The sequence below is a fragment of the Peromyscus californicus genome, unplaced genomic scaffold (genome assembly GCF_007827085.1).
Source record: "Peromyscus californicus insignis strain IS unplaced genomic scaffold, ASM782708v3 Scaffold_24__1_contigs__length_46423439, whole genome shotgun sequence".
In the NCBI taxonomy this organism is placed as follows: domain Eukaryota; kingdom Metazoa; phylum Chordata; class Mammalia; order Rodentia; family Cricetidae; genus Peromyscus; species Peromyscus californicus.
In genome coordinates, this window is record NW_026294535.1 from 38431965 (window position 1) to 38458343 (window position 26379).

Below are 26379 nucleotides of genomic sequence, written 5' to 3' on the forward strand. Positions count from 1 at the left end.
TCCCATCACCAGGAGCCTGGCTTCTTTTAGCATAACTTGTGGACTGAAGATGTGGCCTAGCGGGAGGATGTGGCCCAGTGGTGGGATGTGGCTCAATGCTGAGATGTCCAGTGGTGAGATGTCCAGTGGTGGGATATGGCTCAGTGGTGAGATGTCCAGTGGTGGGGTGTGGCTCAGTGGTAGGTCAATCAGTTTAAAAAACAGTAATACCTCATTTTGTTTCACTAACCAGAGACACAAAAAGCACACAAGCTTCTTACATTAAAATTGAGAAATTTATTCTGTCATGAAATAGTAAGCAGAATATTTCATGAAATAGTTAGCAGAATTAAAGTACAGAAATATACAGCTTAAAACAACTGAAATGATACTAGACTATGAATGACAATTACACATTTATGAGCAAAGGAAAAATGAATAATTTAAACAATGAATTCACTTTAAATTTTTTGCTCAAGAATTCACCTGAAATTAAATGTACGAGGAGAACTGAGACCTGGGCACCTTGTAAAGTGAAATAATGCCCTTTCATCCTCGCCAAAGGAGCTGACCCTGGGAAACAGTGGGTCGGCTCTGCTCCCCATCACCAAAGCCCGCCACTCCACCGTTCACAACTATCAGTCCTTTCTGATTTTGAAGGATGCCAATTTAAAAAATATCTTCCTTAGGCACCGAGCAATGGATTTCTCCAGCCTCACTTGGAGGACTGGGGACAGCATCCCAAAGCACTGGCTGGTCATGGCTTTCTTCTACAGCTCACTGAGGTCAATCTGCCTTGTGTACTTCAAATGTTGAAAGGCAAAATTACATCTCAACAGCAGCCAAAAATTTATATATATATATGTATTTTTTGTATTTACAAACTGTACATATTTACATGACCTCATCAAATACTGAATTGTAGAAATAAGAACCACCCAGAAAGGCGTTCATTTCGAGCCCCAGTGTTATCTTCTTGTGCAAACTAGAACTTCCCAGAGTCCCTGGAGAGCTAAAGACAGTCCACGTTGCGGAGGCCGCCGTCCATTGTTAAGGCCCCAAACCTGAAACACACAAGAGAAGAAAGACGATCTCAGCAGACCCGCTCATGTGCTCTCCAGGGTCCCCGTATTCTGGGGACTGAATTCAGGGTCCTCAGGCATGCTGGGCAAGAACTCTATCAATGAGTTGTACCCCAGTTCCTGGCATCCCAGCTCTCCAGAGAAGAATTACAGAATAGAGTTCAGAGGAACTCTTGTTGTTGTTGTTATTATTATTTAAGGGCACCCAGCTGGCGGTCAGAGGACAACTTTGGAGTCAGTTCTCTCCTTGCACCTTAATGTGGGTTTTGGGGACTGAACTCAGGTCACCAGGCCTGCACAGCAGGGGCCTTTATGTGCTGCACCATCTGGCTGGCCTAGGAACCGTTATTTTTAAATAACTGAAGCAACTGTGATCTGCTCTACTTCTCACTGAAAACGAGGGACATTATTACACGAAGGAATACAATCCAGTGGCTTGGGAAAGCTTAAAATAAAAACAAAGCTGGGCGGTGGTGGCATGTGTCTTTAACCCCAGCACTCAGGAGGCAGAGGCAGGTGGATCTCTGTAGTTCGAGGCCAGCCTGGGCTACAGAGTGAGTTCCAGGACACAGAGAAACCCTGTCTTATAAAACAAAACAAAAACAAAAACGAAACCATTTCGGGGCGGGGTGGGGGCGGGGGGCTAGAGAGAGCTCAGCAGTTAAAGAGAACTGGCTGTCGTCCAGAGGACCCTGGTTGATTCCCAGTACCAACATGGTGGCTCACAACCATCTGTAAGTCCAGTTCCAAGGAATTCCGTCCTTTCTCTGGCCTCCGGGAGCAGTCCTTGCATGTGATACATAGACATATAAGCAAGCAAAACATCCAAACACATAAAAATAATAAATACAATGTTCATGAAAATTACATGTATTTACCCATTGTGTGTGCACCCTGCACATGCCCTGCACACACACACCATGGTGCTCTCCTGGAGGTCAGAGGACCACTGTGGAAGGTAGGTCTTTCTACCATGTGGGTGGTCATGCTTGAGACAAGCGCCATTCCCTGACCTGGGGAAACTTTTTAGGAGGAAATGGGAAGTGATGTAATCACAATGTTACAAGAATTGGAGACTGTTTTCTAAGCGAGGGGTTAAGGTTTATAAGCTGAAGTACAGGGCTAAGAATGGCCTACTCCATGGAGAGTGAAGAATGGAACCTCGTTTACAGAATGTTATTTTGGGAGAGGGCAGTGACGCTGGTGCCCAGGTCAGGACCAAGACACCATCTTCCCCAAGGACACACGGATTCAGACGCACTCTCTAGACAACAGGGGCTTAGGATTTTTCCCCTTTTCTTCCTTCCTTTCTTTTTTTTTCTTTGAGACAGGATTTGTCTATGTAGCCCTGGTTGTCCTGGAACTTGCTCTGTAGATCAGGCTGGCCTCAAGCTCACAGAGACCCCTCTGTCCCTGCCTCTGAGTGCTGGGATGAAAGACATGTACCATCACATCTGGCTAGAAGTCTTCAAGGCAAGGTGGGGACATACTTATATCACTATTTCAGAAGACTATTCTGGTTGTAAACACCAGGCCTGTGGTTGTAGAACCAAGTCAGCAGGCTGAAACAGGAAGCCTTGTGGAGACTACCGAACTGGTCAAGGGGAAGAGGGAAGCGAGCCTTAAGACAATTCATATTTCTAAAGGGAGGAAGTGGTGTCCTGGAATAGCATGGGATGAAGGAGGGAAACTGAGTCAGAATGATTTCAGATATAAACTCCTAGAGGTAAAACCAGGATGTCCATGTACACATAGACTGTACAATATTCTCTGTTGCCTTGGCTTCCACTATGTTAAAATCTGAATCCTGAAATAATCTGAAACTTGAAACTTTTGAGTACTGACAAGTGGCCACAAAACGAAATGTCTATACCTGACCTCTTGTGACAAGTTGCATTTATGATGCAGGCACACCAAAACCCTACATAAAATCATTTTCAGCTCGTGTGTATGAGGAATGTATGAAACACCCTTAGGTGCTATGCCTATGTTTGGGCGCCATCTCCACATTTCATTATCTGGAAAAATCCAGGAGCCTCAAACACTTCTGGTTCCAAACATTTGACTCCTGTGACTGAGTGTGTGTGGGGGTGGAGGAGGAGTCGGGGAAAATTAGCAGCAAACGGCATTTGAGTACACAGTAAGCAACGATTAAGTCAAGGGAAGCTGAGGGATTCTGGCAGCTGGCACTGCAGGACAGTGAAGCCCTGGGTCTGCTGAGCACCAGCGAGCATCATGCATTCGCCCATGGGCACTGAGCAGGGCACGGCTCAGGTCTGGGACTGTGACATCATCAACTGCACAGTTTCCACTGAGAAGGCAGTTTTCTGCCTTCAGTTGAACTGTGGGAGGCATCTTCCAGTGCCGTGCCTCAGCACGGAGGTATCCCATCAGTATACTTTGAACCGTGCTGTGTTGAGATGAACAAGCACAGTTCTTAGAAGGTGACGTTGCTTTTCTCCTTGTAAACAAAAGGAGGTGTGCAGAGGGCTTCTAGGCCTCTTAGCACCCGTCAGAGCACTGCTGTCTTAGGGGAAACTCTGAACCCCCAAACTGGAAGACTCTTGTGAAGAGATCCTGTGCAGAGTCAAATAAGCAGGCGTAGTGGTGCACATCTTTAACCCCAGCACTCGGGAGGCAGAGAGGCAGGCGGATCTCTGTGAGTTCGAGGACAGCCAGAGCTACAAAGTGAGACCCTATCAAAAACAAAACAATGACAGCAAAAATCAACGCCAAAGGGTTTCACGAGTTCCTCATCCCACCCCTTTCTCACTACCGCACCTTCTGAGCAGAGAAAGACAGACAGACGGACGGACTGCAGTGTACCGACTCAGCTGCGCCCCACTCACCGTTCTAAAATATGATTGTTCTCAGCCAGCTCCTTCACCACTCCCTCCATCTCTTCCTTCAGTTTCTTCATCCTGGAGGGATAAAGCAGACCGTCAACCTCCTAGAATCGTGTTTGCATGGCTTTAGGTTTACAATCTAAGTAGGCAGGAAATGCCACCCAGCACAGTAAACATCAAGGATTTTGAAATGTGCGAACGAGATTTCAAGCTGAGATGAGAGCACGTGGCCCCACTCCAGTTTCCAACAGAGCCTCTCACCCGAGAGTCATCTCCACTAGCGTGTTAGAGCTGGGGTAGACCGGAGCCAGGGCGTGCTTGAGTCCACTGGAGGCCGCCAGCATTTTCTGAGGCAGAGTCTCCTGTAACTACAACAGAAAGCAAGTGTGTCAGTCACTGGGCAAGGCACAGAGTACCGATCAAGAGCACGTACAGCTTCAGGAAGGCCGGATCCCCAGCCCGCTCTGCAGGGAAACCGTGTGCATGCTGGGTAGTGCTCAAAACTATCAGTGCTAAGTACTGAAGAGCTCAGTACCCTCTAAAATAAATTTCCCTACAAACAATAAAAGATGAATTATCAAGTGTTTCTAGTTGTCCAACATCTGAAAGACAAAACATGGGTGATGGGCCAGTAGTACGGGTGTCTGCTGCCAGGCCTGCCAACCTGAGCTCCACCCTGGAGCTCACATGGTGGAGAAGAGACTCAACGCCCCAGAGTTGTCCTCTCGCATGCGCACGCACGCACGCACGCACGCACGCGCGCACGCACGCGCACACACACGCACGCACGCGCACACACACGCACACACACACACGAATCCATGCAGTACGCGTGAATGTTGCATGGAGGTGAACACAGACACGATGTCCCAGGTCTCTGGCAACAGTCATCAGAACTACACTGTCCTCTCGGGCAGCAAAGCTCTTCCCTGCTGCACTCAGGGACGTACCTCGTTAGTATAGTCTTGATACTTGGACACTTCCTCTTCAATATCGAAGCACTGATTGGTTAGAGATAACAGCTGTTTCCTGAGATGAAGCATCTTTCTGAAAACCAAGGGGAGTCCGTTAGCAAGCAGCCTGCTGGGACTCTCCTTCAACACGGCACACCCCGCACTGCACAGCCCCCTCCCGTCACCACGGCAGCCTCCTTACCGCATCCACTCTTCTGACTTATCCAGAAAGGCTTCATACTTTTTAACGCACTCATCTGTAAAGTGGGTCATTGCTTTTGTTGCATGGTAATACAGTTTTTGTCTGCAAATTAGAAGGAGCCAGAGGCTTAGCATAACCTCACTATTTCTACCTCCAACTGAAATACTTCAAGCCGGACATGGTGCACGCCTTTCACCCCAGCACTTGGGAGGCAGAGGCAGAAGGATCTCTGTGAGTTCGAGGCCAGCCTGGTCTACAGAGAGAGTTCCAGGACATCCAGGGCTACTACACAGAGAAACTCTTCAAATACACAAAGCTCATGTTCTCTTATGATTACTATGGACTGGAACTGGAGCACAGGCAGGGGTGAGTCACCTGACATGGGCACTGAATTCATCTCCTCTGGAAAAGCAGCCAGTGCTCTTAACCACCGAGCCACTGCCAGCCCCAAACACCCACCGGGTGGCGTTAGTTAAGAAGGCTGTGCTGGCCTCCGAGGGTCCTCCTGGCTGCCCTCTGTCAGCACAGCATGAGGCAGAACCAGCCGAGCCAGCAGACTGGGCCTTCCTCCTAGTCTTCTTCCTGTCCTAGGGATCTCCACACTAGGGACCAGTGAGCAGGCCTGAGCAATGTGCACCCACAGTGGAACTGTGCAGTGAATCCCAACTTTAAGAAGAATTCAAGATATTACAATGTAAGATGAAGTGCTAAACGGCCTTATTAATAAAAACTGGGAGCCAGATATTGGGGTGAAAAACTGAGAGACTAGAAAAGAAGAAGCCAGCCACGTTCTTACCACTTTGAGATCCTCAGCCAAAGAGACCTACTTTCTGTCTACCCACGCCTATATGCCTTTCTATTCTGCATCTCACTTCCTCTCTCTGCCCAGCTACATCACTTCCTGTCTGTCAGTACAGACCTCCAGACCTTTATGGTTAGTGCTGGGATTAAAGGTGTGTGTCACCACACCTGGCTCTGTTCCCAGGGTGGCCTTGAACTCAGAGAGATCCAGACAGGTCTCTGCCTCCCAAGTGATAGGATTAAAGGTGTGTGCCACCACTGTCTGGCCTCTATGTCTAATCTAGTGGTTGTTATGTTCTCTGACTCCCAGATAAGTTTTATTTGTTAGAACACAAATAAAATATCACCACATAAAAAACTAGCAGCAAAAAGAATCCATTTTAACTCAACCTGGATACTTACTTATCAAATTTGTGGATCTGTTCTTCGTTATAAGCTAGTCCTGAAAATGGAAAAAGCATACTTTCGTTAGTGTAGAGTTGAACATCACATGTGCTATTTCCTCCTTTGAGATGACTGCCTCAAAAAGGCTAAGAGTTCGAAGTGGGTATAAAAGCTTTGGGGCCCATGGGCTACATAAGACCCATCAACTCTTTAATTTGGTCAGTATGAAGTTATGATTTAAAAATAAAAACTGTCAACATTTAAGTCAGAATATTTTTTAATAAAGCTCATATCTCTAGCTCTTCTTTAAAAAGGAGGCCTGGGCAACACAGGGTGGCAGAGCAGGGCCCCTGTTTCAGAGGTGCTGCTGACTCGGTGTCCTCGGGCCCACCAGGCAGCCATGCCTGTGTGCTCCCTGCCTGGCCTCCAGAAGGTCTAGGGTTGATGACTTTAATTTAAGGTATGTACAAGGTTGGTTTAACAATAACTTCTAGGACATTGAACCTTTTTTCTGACACATCTCTACAGCAGCTGCACTTAAAAACACCGCACAGCAATGCAGCTGCTTGACACTACGCTGGCGCCTTAGAGGAACGAACAGCAAACGTTACTCACTGCGCTCTGCCTTGTCCTTTTTGAACTGATAGTAAATCTCTGTGATGCAATTTAACAGGACTTGTAGTTTTTCTACGCTATTTAAGGAAGAAAAACCCAAGTAAATTATTGGAATTGATACAACAAAAGAAAATGAACAGGAACAGAAATCACCCCCAGGCTGTAACCTACTTTCTGTCTTTTGGATGAGTGCCTTCCTGATGCGCCCAGGTGTCGGCCAGCAACCCCCCTGGAGACAACCTGCTGTCGATGTCCTGAAGACTGCTCTCTATTGTTCCCTGAGAACTGGAAAGCTAAAGAGAACAATGGATTAGGTCAGCAGGCCCAACCAGGAATGGTCATCAGAGCATGGAGGCTGTTCTAAGGTCTCTGCTGTTTTGTCTGTTTTCAGGTGAGGCTGATCCTGCTGCTGTTCACACACCACACAGGACACTCACAGACCCCTTTAATGCTGTTTGTGGTGGTGGTGTTGTTTGGGGGGTGGTAGGCATATGTGCTATTTTAAATTAGAATTCCTAGGCTAGGCATTCTTTCAAGGTAATGAGCTACATCTCCTCTCTGTGTCTCTGACTTTTAAATCATTTTCTCTCCTAAACATTTTTTCCAATGTTTTAAGTATCATTTAAAGTGTATAAATAAGTAAAGTGAAAGTTTTATTCATGGGACAGAGACTTGTAACATGTGATGCGTTCTGCCATTTTCATCCTCTTTAAAATGCCGCCAACTCCAAGGCACTAAACTACAAGCATTACCCCTCCGTGACTCATCCTTTGGAAAACTGTGGAAGAAACCACGAAGGCAGGGACACCCGTGCACACACGCACAGAGCACACACACACATGCACATAACCTGAAAATAATCTGTCCTTTTGAAAGGCCTTATGGAGCCCATCAGGAGTGTCCGGGTGAAGGGCAGCCTGGGAGTAGGTAATCAGCTCCCACAGTACGTAACTGTGTGGACTTCTGCACGAAGGAGAAATCCATTCCGACACCTTCTAGTTTGTGTTCAGCAATCTTGTGTCCTTACTGCCTTTTCTAGTTACAGAAATAACCCACTGCCTGAGGACTCCAAATCCTTTCCTTTTGAAAGAGATCTGATATTTCTGGATTGCAGTTATTTCTAAGCAAGTTTAAGCACCAATACTTGACTGCATGTGGAAAAACCACACTACGCACATCCATTATTACACAACAGCATTAAGGATTAAAACAAAGGGAAAAATGCAGAAAATGTGGGGTGGGAATACAGGAAGCATTTGGAAATAGTACAAAGAACTGAATGGCAGAAATAGTGTGTGCATATATCTAAGAATATATATAGAATAAGAAAAATCGTATATCTTATATATATATTGCTAAGAATATATATAGAATAAAATATAATCCCCCCCGCCCCCCCCCCCCACAGTCTCTAAAAACGGAAGAAGGAACTTTTTTCTCCATAGAAGCACCACTTTCTCAGGAAGTTCACACTAACTCTCACCTACCCTGAAACTGTCATAATTTGCCAATACTTACTCTCAACAGTTTGGTATGTATGTCTGAAATTTCACCCAACTCTGCTGCTTCTAGGTTGATTTTCATCAACTTTTCATATCTGCATGAAAAACACATCACCAGAAAATGAATGAGTGTAACAAATACAGATTTTTAGAGGTAGTTTATGAAGTGGATTTTATTATTATAATCATCTAATAAACAATTTACTCAAGGTCTCTATGTCGAGAGATTCTGAGAAACCTTTGCTGCCTTCCTAAAGAAGGCGCTCCCCACACAGACGCTCCCCTCTATCTGAGGTTTTTGCTTTATGTGACTCCAGGTACCAGTGGTCAATGGTGGTCAGAAAATAGTTTGTGGAAAATTCTTTTTTTTTTTTTGGTTTTTCGAGACAGGGTTTCTCTGTGTAGCTTTGCACCTTTCCTGGAACTCACTCGGTAGCCCAGGCTGGCCTCGAACTCACAGAGATCCGCCTGGCTCTGCCTCCCGAGTGCTGGGATTAAAGGCGTGCGTTACCACCACCCGGCAGGAAAATTCTTTTTTAACTTATTAATGTTTTGTGTGTGTGCATGCCACACCATGCATATGGAGGTCAAACTGTGGAGCTGGTTGTCTCTATGTGAGTTCACGTGGTGTGTGCGTGTACGAGGCATGGGCTGCACATGCCACAGCATGCATATGGAGGTCCGACTGTGGAACTGGTTGTCTCCTTCAGCTTTATGTGGGTTCTGGACAGTACTCAGGTCACCACACTTGGGCAGTAAGCACCTTTACCCACTCAATATCTCAGTGGTCCCCCCCAAGTTGTTTCTAAAATTCCAAAAATACCACCAAAAGGCTGTTCCAGCTTCTTACTCTCTGAGTTGATGGAGGTTTTGTATTTCCCGTTCAACTCTGCCTCCCAAGATAGGGAAGAGATGGTCCTACCTCCCACTGCCTCGCCACTCAGAAAAGGTGGGGGAAATGCCGTCAAAATGGTGATGCTAATTCCTAATGAGAAAGAAACCTGGTGTTTTCCCTGTTGAGACGGAGCAGCCACTGATCCAGGGCTGCTCTACGAACCAAACACTGGGCACACCGTGGCCCACCGTGCTGGGGATAATGAAGACAGAGCTCAGTCCCTGCTAGGACGGTATGTACTCACACTTTCACAGTCTTCTCAATGTTTCTGATGCAGAAGTCCAACGTGATGACGACTTCTGTCTTCTTGTGGACGGTCTCATTGTAGTCATCTCTCACCAGCTCACTGAAAACAGTGCTCTCCCGTTAGCTAAGTTCTGTTTTTGGACTACCACGAATTATACTGAAATTCTACTTCAAACATATTTCATAAATTTTAAATGCCAAACCACATTTTTTTAGGGTACCATTAAAAGCATATCTGTGTCAGATAATACTCTAGCCAGCCTGTTAACCTCTTGTAAATAGGCTTAATTAAAAAAAAAAAAAAAAAAAAAAAAAAAAAAGCATTTGTATGCTCTTCCACATTCTGGGCATTTATACTTTGCAGACTATCACTGGTTAGGTAAAATTTTAGAAATTTTAGAAATTAGGTTAAAGTTTAGAAACCCAAGGCATTAAAATTAAAGATAAAAAACTAATCTATAAGCATACAAACAAGTTGTGTAACGTTTATGTTATTAGGATTAATTTTCTCCTCAGAGCAGCACGTGCGATCTCCGAAGAGGGTGACACTGTGAATCACACCTAATGGAAGGGCTTCTGGACCACAGCAGCGAGGAGCAAACAAGGCCTAAAGTCTGTTTTTATGGCCTATCATTACTTCAGACAGAGAGGACATCATGTGGCCATGAAGCCTAACATACTGAGGACCCTTTCAAAGAAAATCTGATGTTGTGGCTGCATGAAAACGGTTTTTTTTAAACTTAAACTATAATAAATAAAACTAATAAAAACCATTGAACCACTGATCAGTGACAGAAAAACAGGAAAAAAGAAATGCTGTTTGTATTTGGCGCGTTTAGATTTCTTCTAGACATGCCAAGAACCAGTTTTGCCACTTAAGCCATCCCGGCACTAACCAAGCCATCCCGGCACTAACTAAGCCATCCCGGCACTAACCAAGCTATCCCGGCACTAAGCCATCTCCAACACAAAGCTTCTTAGTGGAGGCAGAAAACCAGGCTTAGAAAGGGAGCTATGACACGCTCCAAGTCGTCCCCAGCACAAGGTTGTGTGCTTTGTTAACACAACACTAGTCACAGAGAAGAAACCTAAAACATTAAGGGCCAGCTGAGGTGGCAAAATGCCTGTGGTCCCAGCTCTTGGGAGGTGGAGGCAGGAAGATCATGAATATGAGACCAGTCTGGGCTACACAGTGAGCCCCTGGCTCAAACACTAAGAGCCAGGAATAAGAATGATACAGAGTACATATGTGTCTGTGCAAGAATGAACGGGTGTAAGCATGCATGGGCTGTCACAAGCATTAGGTCCCCAGCAACTGCAGTGAGGTGAGCCAGGAAAGCATTCCCTGGTGTCCCTTGTCACCAAGTTACACTGCACATCTGCAGAATGCAGAGTCAACCACTGATGTGTACAGAAACAGCACAGTTCTCAAGGAGATCCATGTACTCTTACAGATGGAACGATGACCCTCAGGAACCACAGAAGGTTAAAGAGAGACCCTAGTCATACACATCTTCCGTGTGTGTGTGTGTGTGTGTGTGTGTGGTGGGGTGGTGGGGTAGGGTGGAAGCCAGGGGTCAACCAGTGTCCCTCCTCAAGTACCACCCACCTTTCTTTTTTCAGAAGGGTCTTCCCAATCAGGCTGGCTGGCCAGCGAGGCTGGGTGACCCATCCATCTGCCTTCTCAGGGGGGATCACAAGCTTGTGGACTGTGCCTCCACCTCCTATGTTTACAGAGGACAGTGGGTCCGAGGGCTGGGCTTGTCTTCATTTTTGCAAACCGAGCGCTTTCCACCTAAACTACACCCACAACCTCACGTTGTGTTTTTAAAGGAATTTTCTGTTTTAGAATAACTATAGTAAGCGATTAGGAAGAGAAATGTGTAGACTCTCAAGTCCTGTCAAGATGAGTATAAACCTGTAGGTGTGCATCCACATCCATGCAGCATCTAAAACAGTCAAGTCTACGGTGTGTTCATGATGGATAAGGTTGGGGACAGCTGAGCTACTGGGCATAGGACTTCTGAGGTGATGAAAGGGTTGCATCGCTCTGTGCCACACTGGAAGGCCCTGACTTGTACATTTTAAATGCATGAATTATATAGTGTATAAATTACAGTCCAATAATTCTGTTAAAAAGGAGTGTGTGTGTAAAAAGACAGGGAATGGAGGAAGACTGTGCAGGCTTCACCCTAGAAAACAGACTGCTTTAATGGTGTCACTGTCAAAGTCGAAGTTGTCCAAGGGAGCTAAAGAATCCTGTCAGGTCCTCTGAAAGAGGACTGTCCGCTTCACAGAGCTGGGTAGGTTTAAATCAGACTGTTCATCCCCATGTCTCACTAGGCTATTGAAGGAAATCAAAGATAATGAATGCCGACTGAGTGAAGGCAAATATGGCGTAGCAAAATCAGGTTGTGGCCCTAAGTGCCCGCAGTGGTAGAGGGTCAGTGGTGCGCGAGGGCCCCTGGTCTAGTGAGGTTTGTGGGAAGCAGGCTTTTCAGACTGCAGTCTCCTACTTACATCAACCACCGTATCCCCTTCCGCATTAATTCCTGATAGAGCAGCAAGGTACTGGCTATTCGAGAGGCGTAACACACGACCCCCGTCACTGCCTGAGGAAAAGAAGGGTGGTGTTTGGTGCTGACAGCGGACAAGGCAAGAGAAACTCTCACACAAAGGCGTTCAGGCTGCCTCATATCTGCATCAGGTAAATAAATGACCAATGTCTAAAGGCTAGGCAGCTGTAACTGGAATAAATATTTCAATTCTTGACATTATATAAACATCTTTTAACAGAGAGAATTTCCTCTCATTGAGTTCCAGAAAGGAAACTAGAATGTAAAACAATGTGGAATGGATAATACTTTCAATAGGAAAACTGTCTCCATTTCCCTCAGTCAGACAATAACACGTTGATTCCTTCCCTACTGATAAGTCAATCAAACACTAACCTTGGCCACGCTCGCATCACTGTCTAAGTCATAACGTGGATGGACTTTAGGGAGGGAAACTGAAATATGAACAGAGGAATAAAATTAGAAACCAAAGTGTTTGGAGGAATCACCGTATTCTTCCTACGACACGCAGAATGTCTCAACTAAACACACGGGAGACAATCCTCCACAGTCCTTTTCCTAACTTTAAAGGAAAGGCCGGAGAGAGGGCTCAGTGGGTCAGAGGGCCTGGCGTGCAACTGTGAGGCCTAAATTCAGATCCGGCACCCATGTCAGAAGCTGGGAGCAGCTATTTGTGCCTGTGACCCCAGCACTGAGGGGGTGGGGACTGGCGGATTCCCAGCCTAGCTGGAAAAAAAAAAAAAAGAAAGAAAGAAAGAAAATAAAGAGATCCAGGTTCAGTGAGAGATTTTGTCTCAAGAGGATAAGGCAGAGCTTACAGAGCACGACAGCCAACGACCTGCACACACACACACACACACACACACACACACGCATCACCCCACACCAGCATGAGACAATGCTCCTGCCCCAACAGCCACCTCCAATGTTTGTAAAGTTTCATTCCTTCCTTTTACTCTTAAAAACGAACAGGTTATGTGCACACGTGCTATGGCACAACGGAGAAGCCAGAGAACAACATTATAGAGTTGGTTCTCCCTTTCACTTTCACATGGCCTCTGGGACTGAACTGATCATGGGTGCCAGGCTTCCGGGATTAGCACCTTTACCCACCAAGCCGTCTTGCCAGCCTCATGAAAGAAAAAAAAAAAAAAAAAAGATTTATTTATTTATTATGTATACAGTGTTTGCCTGCATGTCTGCCCGCAAGCCAGCAGAGGGCACCAGATCTCATTACAGATGGTTGTGAGACACCCTGTGGATGCTGGGATTGAAGCCAGGTCCTCTGGAAGAGCAGCCAGTGCCCTTAACCTCTGAGCCATCTCTCCAGGTCCAAGCCTCATTTTTTTTGTTAAATATATTCTAATACAATGAACTCCACACTTGTCTTTCAATCTAAATTCAATACTGAAGTCTCAAAATGGATGCAAAATTCTGGGTAACTCTTTTTTTCCCTACCAGTAGAAGAAACAATTTAAAAAATTTCAAAGATGTAGATCTAATTTTTTCTTAACTTCTAAAGAATGGCAGAATGTCCTACATATACTAGATAGAATAAATATTTGCTGAACTTTATGATAGGAATGTAATTTTGGGAGTTATCAAAACACTAGAAGCAGTTACAGTAAAACATAACAAATTATCACTTCACAAAATGAAATACTGAAGTGAAACAGAAGAAAATTATGAGGCTTTTCAAGTTTGTAATCTTTATAAACTAAGTTATGAAATTTTAATATTTACAGAAAGTCTCACATTAAAATCAGTATCAACTCTATAAAAACGAGCAGCAGTCTTACAGTGACAGATGTTTGCTTTGTTAATGGCCAGTACTTACTTTTTTCATATATCAATCCTATGGTAGTTAGGGGTTCCCGGCTTACGACAAAAATCGGATTTTCCTCCGTGGTTTTAGGGAAATGCTGGGCTAGTCTTCCAAGTTCTAGAACTAAGCGTCGTCCTTCGTAGATAAGTTCTTGATTTGAAGAAACAATTTTGGTTTGCTTATAGACCAGTTCATGGAACACAGCAGCACTGTGTGGGGGAAAGTTAAAGGGAGATACAATGCTGGATGGAGTTAAAGGTAAAAGTTAAATGTTGCACCAGCAACAACCCATCTGTATGTATTCTAGGACTTGAACAGTTCTTCTAAGCACCGCCTCGCTCATATGGACACTAAAAACGTACTAAAATGGGAACCTCATATAACCTGACCCCATCATATATCTTTATGTTGAAGATCAAGTCACATAGCTATGCAGAACCAAGAACAGACCTGAAACACAATTATCAAACTTTTGTTAAACACACTAAGAAATTAGAGTATTTTCAAAATGATGTTTTCGGGGAAAAGATAAGTTCCCCCTGAACAGGTCCACAAGATCAAAGAAAGTTAGCAGTGTGGCGTGGCTCTGCCTCAAGCCACTGTTTGGTTGGATCAGGTTTGGATGCTATTTTAAGCTCAAGTGTATGTCCAGTAACAATGACATCAGTTGACTCAGGCTATAAAGAACCAAAATGTGACCAAAACAACCTAAGGTTACATTAGTATTGCTGCTTTATATTTTGTTCATTTTGTATTAGGTCTATTTATTAGATTATTAACATCTAAATATTTTGTGTAAACTATGTTCTTTTTCTTTTCAGTTTCTGGTGCTTGTGGTTGAAGTCAGGGCCTCATGCATGCAGACATTCTCCAATGAGCTAGCTACACCTCAATCCTTTTTTTCATGAATTAAAAACAACAACAACAACCCTTTTTTCTCTTCTATTTTAGCTTTTTCTTATACGTGTATGGGTGTTCTGCCGACATGTATGTCTATGCACCACAGGCAGGTCTGATACATTGGCAGAGGCCAGATGAGGGCATTAAATGCCCTGGAATCAAGAGTTCTAGATAATTGTGAGCTACTGTGTGGGTGTTGAAAATCAAACCTGGGTCCGTCCTCTTTAGTGCTCTTAACAACCAGGCTGAGTCTCCAAATCCCTTTCCATGAACCTCATGAGACAGCAAACTGTAATATAAATTCTGAACAGACTGAGGCACAAGGATTGAATCTGACTCTTTTTTTGGGGTGGAGGAGGCAGAGTAGTGGCTTTTTTTTTTTTTTTTTTTTTTGAGACAGGGTTTCTCTGTGTAGTTTTGGTGCCTGTCCTACATCTCGCTCTGTAGACCAGGCTGGCCTTGAACTTACAGACATCCACCTGGCTCTGCCTCCCGAGTGCTGGGGTTAAAGGCTGTGGTGGCTGTTTTTTGAGGCCAGGTTTCACTATATAGCACTGGCTGGCCGGGAACTCTCCATGTGGAGCAGGCTGGCTTTGAACTTGTGGTGATCCTCCTGCCCTATCTCCCAAACTGCACCAGCCCAGGCAGCTTCTTCATTCTGCTCTGACATCACTGTAGAGGACTCACAGACAGTTAGAAGAAGTAACCCGGGCAGATGTCTGGACCCTCCGCCCAGTCTCTCTCAGTCTTAGCGCCTTGCAACATAGTAAACTGCTGTGGGATGTTCTATATGGCAAATGTGTTGCTAATTAGTCAATAAATAAAACACTGATTGGCCATTGGCTAGGCAGGAAGTGTAGGCAGGACAAGGAGGAGAATAAAGCTGGGAAGTGGAAGGCTGAGTCAGAGAGACACTGCCCCAGCCGCCACCATGACAAACAGCATGTGAAGATGCCAGTAAGCCACGAGTCACGTGGCAAGGTATAGATTAATAGAAATGGATTAATTTAAGCTATAAGAACAGTTAGCAAGAAGCCTGCCACGGCCATACAGTTTGTAACCAATATAAGTCTCTGTGTTTACTTGGTTGGGTCTGATGGCTGTGGGACTGGCAGGTGAGAGAGATTTGTCCTGACTGTGGGCCAGGCAGGAAAACTCGAGCTACAGTAAACTGTCACCACTAAATATATTTACTTGGATACAATCCATGTAATTCCGTCCCCAGTTTTACACTCAGGTGAATATTTAGTCATATGTAGTCTTATTACATGGGGTTGTTTTTTTTTTTTTTTTTTTTTTTTTTGGTTTTTTGAGACAGGGTTTCTCTGTGTAGCTTTGCGCCTTTCCTGGAACTCACCTGGTAGTCCAGGCTGGCCTCGAACTCACAGAGATCCGCCTGGCTCTGCCTCCCGAGTGCTGGGATTAAAGGTGTGCGCCACCACCGCCCGGCCTGTTTTTTTTTGTTTTTTTAAATCACCTGTTTATTTTTATTTATGCAAAACAAATGTTGACTATTTATTCAGTATTCATAAAGTTTTCATGCTAATTATGTAAATAAATTTAGAAACTCCACTATATTTAAAACTTGGGCTTTTTTGTCTTGTTTTGGAGACAGGGTTTCTCTGTGTAATAGTCCTGACTGTCCTGGAACTTGCTCTGTAGACCAGGCCAGCCTCTGCCTCCCCAGTGTTGGGTTAATGGCGTGCTCCACCACTGCCTGCACTTCTGTTTTTAAAGAGGGTATACTTTCATAAAACAGCTCATTTTTACCAGTCCATGGTACTCGAAAGAAGTCATTGAATTAGCTCTGTCAAACTTGCAGTTTAAGTACAAAGTAACTTACCTGTGTATTTAAGAAAATTAATCCTTTTTACTTCCGATAAGTGATCAGGAATTTACTATGCATTTAAATGAAGTTTTCCCAATGAGACGTGGTGCTGCTGATGAAGATAAGGTGTCTTTCCATTTGCTCTCCTGGCTGAGGAGATGTTCATTACATTACACAATGCAGAGATAGGAGAAGAACACAGAGGCACTTACGTATTATAGCTATGAATATAAATCTTATGTGCTGTCATCTGTTGCAGGGAGAAAACGTGGATTATCATTCGGTGAAGTACATCACTAGTCTCTGCAAAGAACTGGTCAAAACCCCAGCACTTCTCTTGATCAGCTTCAAGGATGTTTGCAAGGACTGGGGTAAGCAGTGTCTGAAGACCCCTAAAACAGTATTTACAAAGTTACCCGAGAGAGCCACGGCACAGAGCCATAACAGCTACAAAGAGAACACAAGTCAAAGGAATTGCCTGTGGTTGAATGAGAATGGTCCCCACAGGCTCCCGTATGTGAAGGCTTAGTCACGTGTTCTCTGTGTTTTCTATCCCTCCCTCCCTCCCTCCCTCCCTCCCTCCCTCCCTCCCTCCCTCCCTCCCTCCCTCATTCCTGACTGACACATACAGGAAGAATGGCTAACTTTTTCTTTCTCAGTTCACTCACTTTAGTAAGTAAGTGGTTTTCGTTGTTTCCTAGAGGTATTTAAAATCTTTGCCATTTAACACAAATGAAAATCACGAACAGCACCTTTTCAAGTCTAGCAATTTTGAAGAAAGACTGCTATGCTGAAATCCGCTGCTGCGGATGAGGCTTGCTTTACTCCAGAAATAAGTCGTCTGTCTGGAACTCAGACCAGGACATCACTGACTCAGTAATATAATAACTAACCTTAAGTGTAATATTTCCTAAATCAAATATAACACGAACTGCTCTAACTGTAAAGTTCTGCTCACCAATACAACACATTTCTTTTGGCAAATCTAGTTACAGAACATGAGTTTACTTTCAGAAAATGTTTTTCAAAAAAGTAAAAAAATGAAACAGGGTAGTATCGCTATTTTTTTCCCCCATGAGTTGGAAGGTAGGGTGGTTGAGATAGTCTCATTGTCTAGTTCAGGATATCCTGAAACTCATTATGTAGCCCAGGATGGCTTCAAACTCACGGTGATCTTTCTGCCTCTGCCCCCCAAATGCTGGGGTTACAGACAGAAACTACCACCCAGCTTTTTTTTAGTAAGCTTTTTTTTTTTGTTTGTTTGTTTGTTTTGTTTTTGGTTTTTTTGAGTCAGGGTTTCTCTGTGTAGCCCCCTGGCTTTTCTGGAACTCACTCTGTAGACCAGGCTGGCCTTAAACTCACAGAGATCCGCCTGTCTCTGCCTCCTGAGTGCTGGGATTAAAGGCGTGCCCCACCACTGCCAGGAAAAACTTACTCCTAGTTACACCACTATTTGTGGTCCATCAGTATGAAAGTCAGCATAAAAGTCCTTAGGATGAGTCCTACATTGGAAAGCATTTCAGGACAAAGGAGAACCAATCTTAAAAACACAGGCCTGTATCCTCAGGAAATAATCCCCAAAGCTCAGAATGTTTACATCACCCCAAATGCAAAAAAAAAAACAACAAAAACACATGGTTCAACTTAATCAAAATAAAATTACACTAAAAAGCCAGCAGTGGTGGTCCATGCCTGTTATACCCTGCATGTGGGACGTAGAGAAAGGAGGATTATCAGTCGGGGCTACATACTGAGTTCAAGGCTAGCCTGGGCTACATAGCAAGACCCTGCCTCAAAATACAAACCGACAGAAATAACAAAGCCAGCCCAAAAATATGCTCAGATATTTGAACATGTTTATGATTTTTAGGCCATAAGGAGATTAAACATAAATGTCCAAAGTTGCGGACTGGGCGGGCCCCACTTACCGAGAAAGACTACAAGAAACCGGCATGTCTCCGCTCCAGTCGATTGGCCCGTTCTCTGCCTTCTGCACCCCAGATATCGCACCAGAAGGCTTCCCAGTGATTATCTTATACCTGGGAGGACAGCAGAATGAGACGAGCAGGTCATCACCACATAGCCGAGCAATGGACTCTGCAGAAGTATTTCCTCAGTGGCACCTACAATCTACCAGAGCAAACTTTGTGTTTGTGGCCACGGGATCCACCAAACAATCAAAATACTTGGAACGTGACTGATGGAAGCGGAACAGCAGTTGTAGGAATACTAGCTACATGTTATAACTAATTTTCATTTGGGAGCCCGGAGAGCAATGAACAGCATTTTGATGTTCACACCAAAACATTAATTTTTCCATCTGAAAAATGGGACAAACACACACACAAAAGCTTTGTCACTGAAATCACTAGACTATAAAAAAGCGCCTAATCTTTTTTTAACCTTATTATCACAGTCAAGCAGACGATAAAGTTACTGCAAAATGAGCCAGAGAATTACTTTTTTAAAGAGGGAGCTAAAACTATACATAGCACAGTATTGGAAAAATCCTCTGCACAGTCAAAAAGGACACCCACGTAGGGATAGATGTGCTAAAGTGAAAAGCCCAACTGATGACTGTGGTAGAAAACAGATGAGCAGAAGCCAGGCTGGCTGGGGAAGCAGGGGACAGTGAGGATGTGGTAAGTCAGGGCAGTGGGACTCTCGGTCTCACACGTGCTGTGCCTTTAAGAGTCCCGGTATCTGCACGAAAGCATTCAGCATCAGTTGCCAGTATCTGACAGCCAATGGACAGTATTTCCATCTGATCATTTTCAGTCTATCATCTAAACAAATGTGCTCCGAGCAAATCAATCTATTTTTTAAAAACTAGACCCAACCAGTAAGGCAGATGTAGACTACTACTTCCTCTATAGAAGCAGCCATAATTTCTGCCTCAAGAGATGTTTTAAAATAAAGAAATTGGCCAGGCGGTGGTGGCGCACGCCTTTAATCCCAGCACTCGGGAGGCAGAGCCAGGCGGATCTCTGAGTTCGAGGCCAGCCTGGTCTACAAACGGAGTTCCAAGACAGCCAGAGTTGTTATACAGAAAAACTCTGTCTAAAAAAAACCCAAATTAATGTGGAAAATAAGGTGTCCTCACATGTGCTGGATCCAATTATGAAGGAATAAATTAATGCAAAAAAGAAGTGCAGAGAACTAATGACAGCATTGATACGGTATGCAAATTCTTCAGAAGTCTAACTGTTCTAAGAGTCACATGCAAACCTTAATCCTGTGAAAACTCGATGCAGGAGTAACAAGGCCGTGACAGGACGGGTGGACCATGCACCAATACAGTCAGATGGTCACTAATAATGACAGTGCACAGCGTGTGCACAGAGGTGCATTTCTATACAGATAAAGACATCCGGAACACAGTCAACGGTCACTAATAATGGCAGTGCACAGCGTGTGCACAGAGGTGCATTTCTATACAGATAACGACATCCGGAATACATAACTGCCCACTGAGGGATCACACAGTGCCATGGAGTGGCCTTTGAGTCATGTTTCCTTTCTTACAACAGCACACTTTAATAGTTGTCACTGCTTTAAAAATGTACCTGTGAAAGCAGGAGTATGTAACTGTCAGGGACAACTACATTTAATGAGGAAACAAAGGAGACCTGGCCTTTGCTAAAGGAGGGTTTTAATAAAAAGGGCACTGTTGTAGAGCACGCTCAGGCTGACACCGCAACATCTTAGTGCAATTAGTGGACGCCTTCTCCGATGTACATACACATGGGGTATTTCCCTAACATGCATGCAAATGTCCAGGCTTTAGCAAAAGCATCTGAACTTGTTTTATTTACTTCCTTAAATCAACCAAAGGAAAAATATGCTTCATCCTCAACTTTCTGAGATGAAATAGAAGACTAATTTTACAATTGTGACTACTGTGAATCCCACACAGGTGGGTAAGCTGGGGATGGTGGGTAGACAGTTCCAGCATGCAGGGAGCTGCGGCTGTATGGCTTTGACTATTTTAACACAAACCTAGACACATGTGGGAAGAGGAAATCTTAACAGAGAAAATGCCTCTCTGTAACACTGGCCTACAGGCAAATCTGTAAGGGATTTTCTTGATTAACGATCAATAACAGAGGGTCTAGCCCACTGGGGGTGGTGTCAACCCTAGGCGGGTGGTCCCGAATGGTTAAGAAAGCAGGCTGAGCAAGCCACGAGGAGCAAGCCAGTGAGCAGCACCCGATGGCCTCTGCATCAGCTCCTGCCCACAGGTTCCTGCCTGGAGTTGTTGCCCCGACTTCCCAGGAGGATGGACTACAAGCTGTAAAAAAGGTGAAATAACCCTTTCCTCCCCAAGCTGCTCTTGGTCCTGGTGTTCATCACAGCAACAGAGACCCTAACACATACAGTGTACAGATGAATTACATAAGAAATTTCACTCCAGAAATTTCTCCATCTTTTCTTTGATTTTTTTTTTTTGGTTTACTATTAGTAATTTTGTGTATTGCTCATTTCTCCAATAATATGGCAGCATATAAATGCATACAACACTATGGGGCTGGAGAGATGGCTCAGCAGTTAAGGGCACCGACTACTCTCCCAGAGGACCTGGGTTCAGTTCTCAGCACCGACTCGACATCTCACAACCGTTTGTAACTTCAGTTCCAGGCATCTTCTGGCCTGTCAGGCACCAGGTACACAGACATACAGGCAGGAAAACACTTATACACATAAAATAAAAATTTTAAACTATATACTACACTACCGAAATGCTTTATCTCTGGATGGAACTTGCAACCACAGGGAAAAAAATTACTGCCAAAATGTAATTTTTTTTTACATTTTTTTTTGTTTTTTGAGACATGGTGTCTCTGTATAACAGCCCTGACTGTCCTGGAACTCACTTTGTAGACCAGGATGGCCTCAAGCTCGCTGAGATCCACCTGCCTATGTCTCCCAAGTGCTAGGATTAAAGGTGTGCACCACCACCGCCCAGCCCCAAATGTAATTTTTAAGATGGTCAATCAGTTCAATGGAAGGCAGGAATTAAATTTACTTGGTTCTGGGGCTAGAGAGAGGGCTCAGAGGTTAGGAGTACTGGCTTCTCTTCCAGAGGACCCAGGTTCAATTCCCAGCACCCACAAGGCAGCTCCTGTCTATAACTCTAGTTCCAGGAGATCCGACACCCTCACACAGGCATATATACTGGCAAAATCACCAGTGCACACGAAATAAAAATAAATAAAATTAAAAAAACAACAGCAAACAAACCATGACTTGGAAAACTATGCCAACACTCTTAGAAGGCTACATTCTTGGTAAAATCTAGGTAGCATCAAGTATCAGAAAAAGGCAATATTCATCAATTTCATTTCCTCAAACATATGGGGAAATAAGATAATATACATTAAAAAAGTTGTTTCTAATTTTAGATGGAGAAACCACTTACATTACTTCTTTATTCCTACGAGGCCCTTCAAATGGTCTAAATGGCAGTGATCCGGTAGCTGCATGATAAAACGTCACACCGATACTCCAAAGATCAACTGTAGCCCCGTATTTCTTCTGATGATCTTTTCGTAACACTGCTCTCTCATACATGTCAGGATGCTAGAACAGAAAAACACACCTGCCTCTCAAGCGCTGAGATCAAAGCTGTGAGTCACCACAAGTAGGACACCTCTGAGACTGTCCAGTAGAAAATGAGTCAGGAAGCAATTCCCAGTTCCCTTCTTACACACCATGTTCATCCGAACAGAAAATGGAATCTCTGTCATAAGGTTATGTAATATTTTTCAGACTTGTGACCAATAACCCCATGTGTAATGCATCTACCCGGCCGGTCATTAAAGTGACATTTCCGGTCACATGTGACTTACCAAATACTCTTCTGTGCCATACAGGGACACGAACTGCTCGTCGTCCTCCAGCTCTCTAGCGGCACCGAAGTCTGTGAGTTTGTACACAGACTGCCCGTCCTCCCCTATGACACGCATGATATTCCCTGGCTTGATGTCCCGGTGCACGATGCCGTTCTCCCGGAGGTGATTCATTCCACCCACTTCAGCAAGAGACACAAAACAAAGGGAATCGTAATGCAGGCCCCTGTTCGTATACACATCTCAAATTCACGGAGAGGATGCTCATAGTCACTCAAAACAAAGGGAATCGTAATGCAGGCCCCTGTTCGTATACACATCTCAAATTCACGGAGAGGATGCTCATAGTCACTCAAAACAAAGGGAATCGTAATGCAGGCCCCTGTTCGTATACACATCTCAAATTCACGGAGAGGATGCTCATAGTCACTCAAAACAAAGGGAATCGTAATGCAGGGCCCTGTTCGTATACACATCTCAAATTCACGGAGAGGGTACTCATAGTCACTCAAACTTAAGTCTTTGTATGAATTGGCTCAACGCCCTGTTATTCTAAGAAACAGATTCCCTCTCTACAAACACCCACAGGCACACGTACACACCCCGAGCACGAGTGTGCATACGTGTAATCTCATGTTAACCACAAGGAGTTTTAGATAAGAATTACGGACTATGGAAGTCTGCTGTCTCATAACTATTAGGTGAACGGAGCAAGAGTCTTAAGCGTAGGATGACTTACTTCTTGAACTACTTTTGGAGATGCAGAGAGAATAACAAAGGTCCCTTATACTTTTTATACTTTGCTGTTGCTGTTTTCGAGACAGGGCTTCTCTGTGTAACAGCCTGGTTGTTTTGGGACTTGCTTTGTAGACCAGGCTGGCTTCAAACCCACAGTGAGCGATCCTCTGAGTGCTGGGATAGAAGCTGTGTGCTACCACGTTCAGCTCTTGTTTTAGTTATTTTACTTTGGGGAAAATGTCACAAAAAATGAACTGGCTTCAACATATAAATCAGTAAAGCAGCAGCAAGGGGAGGGCACAGTGTGATCCCTGTTTCCATGGAGACGTGTCTATGATTAGTGCCAGTCAGTCTGTGTTCCTGAGAGCAAAGACTCTGACACTCTGGGGACAGGCAGGGCCACCAGCTGAGACCAAGGCACCCACCACATCCTGGCTCGTCAACACTTACTCCCTGCTTTCCAAGAAGGTGTCACTTCACTTGTCTTTTAAAAACTAACAGGATAATTGAAGCGTGCGTGCACATGTGTGCGCACATATATTTCTTATGACTGACCATTCATTTCTATCTGCTCAAAGCAGCTCTAGATCCATGAGCAGACACTCTCGAATTCTGTCCCCTAAGGACAGTCATTCACCGGCTTTTCGTCTCCACAGACAGACTGACCTGTGCACTTCTTGAGAGTGGGATTATGTGACACTGTAGCACTGACCTTCTGTCTCTACGGACAGACTAACTCTGTGCACTTCACGTGAATGGATTATAGGACACTGTGGCTCTGACCTTCTGTCTCGTGCTTCTCTCATTTTGTATTCTTTCAAGATTCACTCACATTTTAGCATGTGTCAAGATTTCATTTTTATTTTTCAATTAAAAACGTATTTTTTTTTCTATGTATGTTATGTATCTTAGTTAGGGTCTCTACTGCTGTGAAGAGACACAATGACTACAGCAACTCTTATAAAGGTAACTTTGTAACTTTAATTGGTAGGGGGCTGGCTTACAGTTCCAGAGGTTCAGTCCACTGTCATCATGGCCATGTGCAGACAGACATGGTGCTGGCTACATTTTGATCAGAAGGCGACAGGAAGTAGACTGTGACACTGAGAGAAGCTTAAAGCAAGAGACCTCAAAGCCCACTCCCACAGTGACACACTTCCTTCAACAAGGCCACGCCTCCCAATAGTGCCACTTCCTATGAGCTTACGGGGGCCAGCTACATTCAAACTACCACATTCCACTCCCTGGCTCCCATAAGCTTGTAACAATGTCATAATGCAAAATGCATTTAGTCCAACTTCACAAGTCCGCACAGTCTATCATAGTCTCAACAATACTGAAAAGTCCAAAGTCCAAAGTCTCTTCTGAGATTCATGCAATCTCTTCACTGTACTCCCCTATAAAATCAAAATCAGCTCACAGCCAATTACATTCAAACTACCAAGGTATGCATGGTTAGTTTTTGCCAACTCGACACAAACTGGAGTCACGTGGGAAGAGAGAGCCTCAGTTGGTAAACGGCTCCATCAGACTGACCTTTAGCCATGCCTGTGACATTTTCTGATTGCTGAGTGACATGGAAGGGCCCAGTTCACTGTGGGCAGGGCCACCCTGGGGCAGGCGGCCCTGGGAGGTATAAGGAAAGGAACTGAAAACGAGCCTGAGAGCAAGCCGGTCTGCAGTGTTCCTCTGCGGTTTCTGCTTCGGCTCCTGCCTTGACTTCCCTCAATGACAAACTGTGATCAGGAAGTGTCAGGCAAACAAACCCTTTCCTCCCCAGGTTGCTTCTGGTCATGTTTATCACAGCAGCAAAAACTAGAACAGTAAGCACGTGTGATGTGTGTGTGTGTGTGTGTGTGTGTGTGTGTGTGTGTGTGACTGCACGTTTCTTGTCTTAGAGAAGGGGTCTCATGGTAAGGGCTGGTCTTGAACCTGACAGGTAACAGAGGACAACCTTGTACTCCTGATCCTTCCATCTTTACCTCATAAATGCTGGGAACACAGACCTGCTCCACCACACGGGGCTTCATTCTTTTTATCAATGAGTAATATTCCATTACACGGTAAATGACATCTTAGTCCATTTGTCAGCTGATGGATATTTTTGTTGTCCTGATTTTATTTATTGGCCATTATGAGTAATGCTACAACATAGATGTGTAAAATTTTATGTGGATGTGTTTTTAATTATTGTGTAAGCCTGTTAGAATGGCTTCGGCATACAGTTATCTTATATTCAGTCTTTCGTGGAACTGTTAAACTGTTTTCTAGGGGTTGTATCACTGTACAGCCCTACAGTGATGCACAGCAGATCCCACTCTCCACTGCCAGTGCCTGTTCTCGATATTTGGCTTTGCCCATCTTCATGGGAAGAAGTGGTTTTTCATTACAACTTCCTCAGTGATTAATAATGTTGAGCCTTGTGTAACACACTCGTTGGCCGTCTCTCTAGCCTTCTTTTTTGACAAATGTCTGGTCAAATCCTTTGACAAATCTTAAACTGTATTTGGTAGGGTGTCTGGACAGGACATCTCACGTGTGATCTACAAACTCTTCTGTCCTATGGGCTCTCTTTTCAGTTACCATCTCAAAGAAGCTGGAGCTTTTACATTTTTACTTATTTTGTGCATGGGTGTTTTGCCCGCATGTGTATCTGTGCACCAAATGCATGCCTGGTGCCTGTGGAGGCCAGCACAAGGCATCAGATCCTGGGACTGGAGTAACAGATGCTGCTGGAACAGACCCTGGGCCTCTAAAAGAGCAGCCAGTAACCTTAGCAGATGAGCAGTCTCTCCAGCCCTGGAGTAAGTTTTTAATGCTGATAAAGTCAATTTGTCTAATTTTTCTTTTAGGCACTGTGCTTTTGGTGTGGTTTCTGAGAAAACATGTATAAAAGTCTTTCATTTTGAATATAGGAAATTAAACTTCATTTTATAATCTTTAAATAAAATACTATGAAACCATATAAATGAATATGTATAAAACCATATAAATAAACATACCCACATCTCGTAAAACAATTAAAAATTCTGATTCCGGTAGTCCATAGGCATTGGATGGCTCCTCTAAAACAGTGTATAAACTCCCACATGGACAAAATTCCATAATAAGTACTTTATGTCTTGTTGTCGTCTGGAAAACAAAGTCACTGAGTGAGA

At 44.3% G+C, this 26379-nt stretch overlaps 1 protein-coding gene across 2 annotated transcripts in view; it reads right to left on the reverse strand.

The window, feature by feature from the left end:
- Positions 1-261: 261 nt before the first annotated feature.
- The window catches only part of Tbk1 (TANK binding kinase 1), a 36497-nt gene continuing 10379 nt past the window's right edge, over positions 262-26379 (reverse strand). For both annotated transcript variants that reach the window (XM_052753476.1, XM_052753477.1), the window contains exons 4-21: positions 26224-26353; positions 22484-22665; positions 22054-22214; positions 18563-18673; positions 16847-17026; positions 13919-14115; positions 12457-12515; positions 12026-12117; positions 9504-9605; positions 8381-8459; positions 7034-7155; positions 6863-6939; positions 6266-6305; positions 5063-5164; positions 4858-4954; positions 4169-4275; positions 3911-3982; positions 262-1043 (exon numbers count right to left, since the gene is read on the reverse strand). In XM_052753476.1, coding sequence (XP_052609436.1) covers positions 992-1043; positions 3911-3982; positions 4169-4275; positions 4858-4954; positions 5063-5164; positions 6266-6305; positions 6863-6939; positions 7034-7155; positions 8381-8459; positions 9504-9605; positions 12026-12117; positions 12457-12515; positions 13919-14115; positions 16847-17026; positions 18563-18673; positions 22054-22214; positions 22484-22665; positions 26224-26353 — 1962 coding nt within the window. In that variant the 3' untranslated portion in view covers positions 262-991. The remainder of the gene's footprint in view (positions 1044-3910; positions 3983-4168; positions 4276-4857; positions 4955-5062; positions 5165-6265; positions 6306-6862; positions 6940-7033; positions 7156-8380; positions 8460-9503; positions 9606-12025; positions 12118-12456; positions 12516-13918; positions 14116-16846; positions 17027-18562; positions 18674-22053; positions 22215-22483; positions 22666-26223; positions 26354-26379) is intronic.